This window comes from Engraulis encrasicolus, chromosome 15 (genome assembly GCF_034702125.1).
Source record: "Engraulis encrasicolus isolate BLACKSEA-1 chromosome 15, IST_EnEncr_1.0, whole genome shotgun sequence".
Lineage (NCBI taxonomy): Eukaryota > Metazoa > Chordata > Actinopteri > Clupeiformes > Engraulidae > Engraulis > Engraulis encrasicolus.
In genome coordinates, this window is record NC_085871.1 from 15,847,142 (window position 1) to 15,856,660 (window position 9,519).

General features: G+C 43.6%; 1 protein-coding gene across 1 annotated transcript in view; it reads right to left on the reverse strand.

Moving 5' to 3' along the window:
• Window positions 1–9,519, reverse strand: part of aldh1l2 (aldehyde dehydrogenase 1 family, member L2) — a 36,430-nt gene that overhangs the window by 5,477 nt on the left and 21,434 nt on the right. Inside the window, exons 9-17 of the mRNA XM_063217131.1 lie at window positions 9,101–9,192; window positions 6,722–6,869; window positions 5,465–5,584; window positions 3,538–3,665; window positions 2,498–2,648; window positions 2,023–2,093; window positions 1,611–1,716; window positions 1,318–1,405; window positions 316–409 (exon numbers count right to left, since the gene is read on the reverse strand). Coding sequence (XP_063073201.1) covers window positions 316–409; window positions 1,318–1,405; window positions 1,611–1,716; window positions 2,023–2,093; window positions 2,498–2,648; window positions 3,538–3,665; window positions 5,465–5,584; window positions 6,722–6,869; window positions 9,101–9,192 — 998 coding nt within the window. The remainder of the gene's footprint in view (window positions 1–315; window positions 410–1,317; window positions 1,406–1,610; window positions 1,717–2,022; window positions 2,094–2,497; window positions 2,649–3,537; window positions 3,666–5,464; window positions 5,585–6,721; window positions 6,870–9,100; window positions 9,193–9,519) is intronic.

The following is a 9,519-nucleotide window of genomic DNA, read 5'->3' on the forward strand; positions in this document are numbered from 1 at the left end:
GGCACCTTCAAATTACGTAAATAACTCAAAGAAATGACAGGAATAATGTTCTCAGACTTTACATTAGCGAGACGTCATTGCTGTTTCACTAAGCATATTGGTCCTACAAACTTTGTATTTGTTGGCTGGATTTCCTGCTTTGATCCAGAACCAAGATTTAGTTGTGCATGCATGCGTGTGCGTGCGTGTGTGTGTGTGTGTGTGTGTGTGTGTGTGTGTGTGTGTGTGTGTGTGTGTGTGTGTGTGTGTGTGTGTGTGTGTGTGTGTGTGTGTGTGTCCCTCCTGAAAAGGGCCAGGTCAGGTCAGGTCACCCACCTCTTCATGATCTGTTTGCCGATGGGAGTAGAGCCAGTGAAGCCCAGCTTGCGGATGTCAGGGTGATCGGACAATCTCTGACCAACCATGCCACCTGAGAGAGAGAGAGAGAGAGAGAGAGAGAGAGAGAGAGAGAGAGAGAGAGAGAGAGAGAGAGAGAGAGAGAACCAAGAAATGTACACAAAGAAAGAAAGAAAGAAAGAAAGAAAGAAAGAAAGAAAGAAAGAAAGAAAGAAAGAAAGAAAGAAAGAAAGAAAGAAAGAAAGAAAGAAAGAAAAAATGGAAGAAAGAAAGAAAGAAAAAAACGGGGAAAGAAAGGAACACAGAAAAAAGATACATAGAATGAGAGATCACAAAAAGACAGAGAGAGAAAAAGAGAGAGCGAGAGATGGAGACAAAGGTATACAGTGGAGTGAGAGAACAAAAGCAGCAGCATCTGGCAGCAGCATCTAAACACTGCAGGTCAACAGTACTAGCTAGCTGCAGCCAGGACCCTTAAAGGGTAACTTCAGACTATTTCAACATGCAGTTGTAATGCTCACACTACCATGGACTTGCCAGTACCTGAGATTTTTTTTTTTCAGCCTTTTCCGAGATCCTGATCATTGTAATGGGGGCAGGTGTTTGTTTACATTTCAAAAAAACCATCATGATTCCTTCCCAAAAACATCCAAAAGGTTATGGAACATCAGCAGACAACTAGCAAATAGAGATACATTTTGGGAAAATATTTGCAGTAGGCCTATGTTAAGAAAGTTTAAAAATGTTTTTGCCCCCATTAGAATATTATATTAGAATAGCAGATATCGGAAACGGCTGAGCCGAAAAAAAGCAGCATCACCGGGTATAGACAAGTCAAGGGTAGCGAGACCAATACAACAGCATATTGAAATTGGCAGGAGTGCTCCTTTAAGTGGACTCTGGAGCCGGAGCCGGAGCCGGAGCCGGAGCCGGAGCCGGAGCCGGAGCCGGAGCCGGAGCCGGGGTGAGAGCGAGCTGTACCTGAGCCGGGCACGATGTTGATGACACCTTTGGGGATGCCGGCCTTGGCAGCCAGTTCGGCAAACTTCAGCGCCGTCAGAGGGGTCACCTGGGGAGAGGAAAGTAAGACGTTGACCTTTTCAAATACTGTTACTGCAGCACAGAGGTGAGTGTGTCCACTATTTGACCCACGCTGCTGGGCGAAGGCCAAGGATGACCGTGTGTGTGTGTGAGAGAGTGTGTGTCTGAGAGAGAGAGAGAGAGAGAGAGAGAGAGAGAGAGAGAGAGAGAGAGAGTGTGTGCGTGTGTCTCACCTGTGCAGGCTTCAATACGAGTGTGTTGCCGGCTGCTAGGCAGGCCGCGCTCTTCCAGGCCAGCATCATCAGGGGGTAGTTCCAGGGGATGACTATGGCACACACACTGACACACACAAAGAGACGACTTCACTGTACTGTACGTCCACCTTATTATCCGTGGTTGCAAGGGTGGCACCATCGCTACATTAATACTACTATTCTATTCCTAATCCAAGGCCAAGTGTCATTTCAACACCACAGCTCATAATACAACATTGAACACAATTATGAAAATGTTACAGACCAAAGAGTAAAATGAACACTATTTTTTAATTGGAATGTCAACTCTTTGAGAGGTATATCAACAATGGTATTTTTTTTACTGTGCAGGCATCAACCTATCCCATTGGCTGTTTTTGGTGTCACTCACCCGAGCGGCTCTTTCTTGGTGAAGGTCAGGTTGCGATTGGGCCTAGCCTGATTGATGGGTATCGTTGTGCCCTGGGGGAGGAAAACAGGATGTGATGTCAGAGAGCAAGGAAGTAACACAGAGACCAATACTGGATTGTACAAGCACTCTGACACACACATACACACACACACACACTACAGATTCCCTTCCTTTTTCAAATTGTCTGATCAGCAGACACACACACACACACACACAGACACACACACAGACACACACACACACACTGACAGCTGACAGACACCTTAATTTCCTTCGGGATTAATAAAAGTACTCTACTCTACTCTACTCTACACACACACACACACACACACACACACACACACACACACACACACACACACACACACACACACACACACACACACACACACACACACACACACACACACACACACACACACACACACACACACACACACACACAGTCACCCACCTGAATCTTGTCACACCAGCCAGCGAAGTATCTAAATGTTTGGATGGACATGCCCACGTGTGTCTTGAGGGCTAGCGTGTACACGGCGCCAGAGTCCATGGATTCAATGGTGGCCAGCTCCTCCTGGTGCTCCTCCATCAGATCAGCCAGTCTGGCAGAGGCAGAAACCAGGGGATGGGCCATAAGCATCTTTTTTATTGTTTCACTAAGCATATAGCATTCTTTTATTCGTCTATTTTTGACAGGACAATGAGAGACTTGACAGAAAATGAGTGGGGAGAGAGAGAGATGGGGAAGGTTCGGCAAAAGACTCGGTCCGGAATGGAACCCGGGTCACCGGCGTAGCATCCCAGTGCCCTACCGGTGGGTTGCTACCAGTGTCTTTATTCAGGTCTTACTGCTTGCGACTGTAAGCTTACACAGTAAAACAAAATAATTACGTGTTACTTCAAACACTTAGAGAGTCCTCTGGGAGCCAAAGCAGCCTAGAAAACGTTTAATCAACTCTGTAAGTGTTGAATTTACACCACCAAATGTACTGTGTTGTTGTACTCCTGTTTGCATTACATTGTATATTAAAGCAGTGGAACACACACAGTACTAAGTGCACTATATTGTAAAACATATATTACACATTCATTATACATTAGCACCTCCTAAAGACACCATAACGCCAGACACCATGTGCACCAGACTGTCATGTGAACACTAACAAAGGTGTTACACAACGTTAACAGTTGTAAAAGTCAATGGTTATAGTTAATTATAGGGTTCCCAGCATTATAGTCACTAATTTACTGTCTGTAAGTGATTTATAATACATGTACTAGGTCCTTAGAAGGAATATATCAGTAATAAAGAAGATGAGAAATAAATCTAACAAAGGATTGATTTCGCTTAACATACTGTATGTCTTATAAGTCACTTATACAAACAATTAAGCATGCATTAAAGGCTAAAATGTGAACAAGTCAATACAACCCATGACCATTATTCTGTCCTCCACTAGGGGGTGACGGTAGACTAAGCTGGGAGATCACCTGTAGAGTAGCGCTCCTCGGTCACGGGGGTTCATCTTGCCCCATGGGCCCACCTCGAAGGCGTCCTTGGCTGCGGCCACCGCCCTGTCCACGTCACCCACGGAGGCGTATGCCACCTTACAGATCACCTGGAGACATGACGAGACCAACAGACTTCATTATTACTATTATTACATCAGTATTATTCCACACACAGACATACACCCAGAAGCACACACACACAGACACTAACACACACACACAAACGCACACGCACACGCACACACACAGGGCCATCGGCCTGCACTGTCCAATACACTTTGCTTGTACTAGACTGGGACGTTGAGAGGAATCTCCACCCCTATCACACTCTGTACACTGCCTACTTTATGATCATTTAACCCACTGTCTTCATGCACCTTAGCAGAATCTATGTTCTGCCTTGATTACCGTGTAATACGTCTTTTTTCTCTTACTTCTACATCACAATGCTATATCAAAGATGCACCTGTCAACACTCATTTCTGTTCATTTTTATCTTGTCTACCTCAACTCTCAGAGTATGCTTTTTGCACATTTGTTAAATCAGAATATGTTCTTGCACATTGCCTTTTTATTTTTTCTTCAATTTTTATTTTTATTTTTCCCCTTCCTGACTTTACCTGTGTTATGTCTTAAATGTCCATGTGGGCATTATGTGTATTTATGTTAGCTACTTGACACTTGAATTTCCCCTCGGGGATCAATAAAGTTACTCTACTCTACTCTACTCTACTCTGCCTTCCCCAGCCGCAGGTGCCAGCCAGGAGCCAGTCAAGCCATCGCCAAGGCGTTTAACATGTCTGCTGACATGGTGGTAAATGTTTAAATAGAGGAGTTAAAGGGACACTGTGCAGGAAATGGTCAAAAAAGGTACTGGAACTATGCTGCTCATTGAAACTGGGCTGCCTATTGCCAAATTTGATCTTTACATGAAAGTTTACTAAGTAATAAACAAATGAAGAGTTCAGATGCAAAACCCCCTAAGTGCCATTTCAGAAAATAATCTTAATTCATTTTTATTTAATACAAAGCTATCAAAATTGCATATTTTAAAATTGTATTTATGTAATATAACTATTTATATGTATCATCAAGTACATGAATGTAAACCAAACCAACAACGGGGTTCTCTAAAAATATAGAAGTGCAGGACTTCAGAAATGGAGTTAGGGGGTTTTGCATCTGAACTCTTCAAATATTAACAAGTATGGTCCAATTACAGTCATTTTTGCAGCTAAAAATGGCTATTTTAGGACATTCAAAATGGCGGACCATGGAGAAGATCCCCCTTTTCATGTATGAAAAGTGAATTTTTTTTAAGCATAATGAATACTCAAATGAATTTGATGGTGGTGGTAAGTATTCATGAAAAAGGTAACATTAGTGAATGGGTAGCATGAATACTGGAAATAAACAACTAAAAATCTCACACAGTGTCCCTTTAAAGCATTGAGAGTGTCTTTTTTCTACCCTAAATCGACAGACTTCATCTGTCATCAATGGGTCAATCACGTCGCCATTTAAACTCATCACGGCTCTCTGAAAGGAGCGAGCCACTATGATCCGGATCCTGCCAAAGAGCCATAAATTCCATCTCTAGTGCGTGTGTGTATGTGTGTGTGTGTGTGCGCACGCACATGCGTGTGTGTGTGTGTGTGTGCGTGCGCATGCGTGTGTGTGTGTGTGTGTGTGTGTGTGTGTGTGTGTGTGTGTGTGTGTGTGTGTGTGTGTGTGTGTGTGTGTGTGTGTGTGTGTGTGTGTGTGTGTGTGTGTGTGCGTTTGTCGGTCCGACTGTCCATCTGCACAAAAGGTGCTTTTAGGAACTAGTGTGGCTTCCTTCTACTACAGTATGCTGTCTGCATGTGATGTGCAAGTAGAGACTGAGAGTGTTGGACCCTAAACTCACCGAGCCATCGGTGGGGTTGATGGTGTCGCAGGTCTTTCCGTTCTCCGCGTCCTCAAACTGGCCGTTGATGAAACACTGGTAAGGCATCTTCACCGTCATGTTGTTCACCTCCTTATTCACCTGCAGAAACCACGATGAAATGAACATCACGTGCAGTATAAGGTTTCTTTCACATTTCAGATGACAGTAGAGAGCACACAGTGTAACGTTTTTTATATATATACGTATGAAAGGGACACTGTGCAGGAAATGGTCAAAAAAGGTACTGCAACTATGCTGCTCATTGAAACTGGGCTGCCTATTGCCAAATTTGATCTTTGCATGAAAGTTTACTAAGTAATAAACAAATATTTTCTAGTATGGTCCAAGTACAGTCATTTCTGCAGCTAAAATTGGCTATTTCTGGAAATTCAAAATGGCGGACCATGGAGAAGATCCCCCTTTTCATGTATGAAAAGTGCAATTTTTCCAGTCATAATGAATACTTAGAATTTGATGGTGGTGGTAAGCATTCATGAAAAAGGCAACATTAGTGAATGCTCAAGATAATGGAAAAAAGGAGGCGCACACAAGACTTGTGTGAAAAAGTGTATTGAAGCCGAAAGTATACAACAGAAGTCTAAGGTTAACTGGAGAGACAGACGTTTCGGAGCTAGTCCATTCTCAATGTCTCCTACTGTCTCTCCAGTTAACCTTAGACTTTTGTATATTTTCGGCTTCAATACACTTTTTCACACAAATCTTGTGTGCGCCTCCTTTTTTCCATTATCTTGAGTGATTACTACTTTTTGGGAGTGCTCGCACCAAGCAATACACGAGTATCAAGTTCAAGGCGCAGACGCCGACCTTTGTTGGTCTTTTGTCATCAACATTAGTGAATGGGCAGCATGAATTCTGGAACTCTGGCATGAAACAACTAAAAATCTCACACAGTGTCCCTTTAAGGTTACATACGATTACACTTGTGTATACAGATCAGCCTGTTCATGCACCATGAAATTCAAGAAACAACTGAAATAGTACTGGAACACTATTTCAAGTTAAATAAAACACTTGTTTTTTCATTTAAAACCACAAGACCAAACCATTCTTTTGTTCTACAGCTAAACTGTGTATTGTTGCTTTGTGGGAGTGTGTGTGTGTGTTTGTGTGTGTCCAAGTTAATCTAGGATTCATAGAGGGAGAAATGGAGTGTGTGTGCGTCTGTGTGTGTGTGTATGTGTGTGTGCGTGTGCATGCATGTGTCTTTAGACTCACATAGTCGATGACCAGTTCCTCCTCGTCGTCCTCTCCTCTGAAGCGGCGTACGAACAGCTGGATGAAGTCCTGGAAGGTGGTGGCCATGTACACGTCCTCATTCTGGAGCTCTACGCCACCACACTTCTGCTTAATCTCCTCCACCAGCCTACACACACATACACACACACACACACACACACACACACACACACACACACACACACACACACACACACACACACACACACACACACACACACACACACACACACATTTTGTTTTTTAAGATTTTTTGGGGTCTTTTTCGACTTTATTTGATAGGACAGAGTGAGAGGTGGACATGAAGCGAATTGGAAGAGAGACGGGGAGGGGTCGGCAAACGACCCAGGCCGGGAATCGAACCCGGGTCAGCCGTTTGTCAGGCGAGTGCCCTACCGGTTGGCCACGGCAGGGCCACACAAACGTTTACGTAAATACACACATACACATCAAAGGAGCATGTTATTATTAATTATATATTTATTAGGGGTGGGCATAGATTATTTTTTTTAATCTAGATTAATCTCACTGTAATTATGAAATTAATCTAGATTAATCTAGATTAATCTAGATTAATCTATATCAAAATGGCTCATTCAGAATAGGCACGATAGCGAAATAATGCCGAAAAAAACCTTGGGGTTTCTTAAGACAGATGGCGCATTAGACCAGAGCTCATCTTTTTTTTTCCAAAATGCATCTCATCTTCAAAAAATGGTCATGTTGATACTTGGTGATGAAAAAATTACAGCAATATGTGTAAAGTGTGTCCAATATGTTAGGAAGCATTTACAGTTATAAGATACTGAAATTTCAAAATGAACAGCGCTATAAGTTGTAGAGGCAAATACAGATAAATCTATCAAACATTTAATTTTAAACAAAATTACCTCAACAATGCAGCATTTCTAATGGGCAGAGAGAGAGAGAGAGAGAGAGAGAGAGAGAGAGAGAGAGAGAGAGAGAGAGAGAGAGAGAGAGAGAGAGAGAGAGAGAGAGAGAATCTGCCACTGACTGTTAAAAGGAGCAGCAGCTCCTTTAAGAGAGGGAGGAGCTCTGCGCGTAGTTGGCACAGCAGCCCTCATCTAGAACCTACAGCACTGGCACACGGCGATTTGACAGTTGTTCTCAGAGTTAGAATGCCAGATGAGTTACAACTCGACATGAATTCAGTTTGCAAAAAAAAGTCAAGCGCGACAACCGCGAGCTTTATTACCGTCGGACATGAGAATATCTCACTGAATCGCAAATGTGCGCGATTGCAACACAAACATTCAGCGAGAGTAGATATTGACAGTTTCAGTTTGACAATCTTCAAAATGCATAGGACTATCACACGTCATGTTTTGCAATTATAGCACAGGCAAGATTTCTGGAAGTTGTTTATGTATTCTATGCAATGCATGAGGAAATGTAGGCTATGTCGGGCTGGTAGCTACTCACACACAATAATGTCTCTCTATGCTTCACCTCAAACAATAACGTCTCTTTAGTCTACCACTTATGAAAAAGCACTCAAACAACAACTACCATGGCAGAGGGATTAATGTTTTCAGCATGCAAACACTTCATATTTAGTAGGTCTGCTGAAACAACAGGTGGAGAGAGGAGAAGCGACTGGAGCGCAGTCTGAAAGCGTCTGTCAATTAAACGCTATGGTGACGTGCATACCCAAACTCCAAACCTATTTTTTGAGAATAGATTAACGTGCGATATTTTCTTTATCGCGCGACAAGAGTCTCACATTATCGCAGCACGTTAACGCCGATAACGGCCCACCACTATATATTATGTATTATATATTACATATCGGACACACACACACACACACACACACAGGCTCATGCGTTTGCACAAACACATACTTGCACAGATTAAGGCAGAGAGTACACATGCAGGAGTACACACACAGACACACAGACACATAGACACATAGACACACACACACACACTTTCTTCACCATGTGGCCACTGGCCACAGTGAACTTGAAGCAGTATGACCCAAAGTAGTCACAGAGACATTGTGACATTGTCCCTCAGCGTTCTAGCGTTGCTAGGACGTGAAACGACCAGTAATTGGATAGTCTTTGGTGTATTCCGCAGAGTATCCAATCACTGGGTGTTTCACGTCCTAGCAAGGCTTGAACACTGGGCATTGAGAAAGGGCCATTGTGACATTGACCCCAGGCCACACTGGCCACAACAAACTTGAAGCAGTATGACCCAAAGCACTAGTAGAGACAGACATAGATAGATAAGACTTTTATTGTCCCCAAGGGGAAATTCGTTCTCACCACCATAGACCACAGACACCATAGACATTGTGACATTGTCCCCCAGCGGTGCTGACACACTGACCTGACCACGTCCATGGAGGCCGCCCCCGACTTGAAGAAATCCGTGGCGTCCTCGACGGCCGGCACGTTGCTCAAGATGGACTTCCAGATGGCCTGGAGAGAGAGAGAGAGAGAGAGAGAGAGAGAGAGAGAGAGAGAGAGAGAGAGAATGAGAGAGAGAGAGAGAGAGAGAGAGAGAGAGAGAGAGAGAGACATAGCCAAGCTGGTGAGGTACAATCACACAAAGTCTCCCGCACACATACGTACTTCTCCCTCAAGTCATAACTGACACACACGCGCAAACGTGAACATGCGCGAGCACACACACACACACACACACACACACACACACACACACACACACACACACACACACACACACACACACACACACACACACACACACACACACACACACACACACACACAAAACTAATTGCA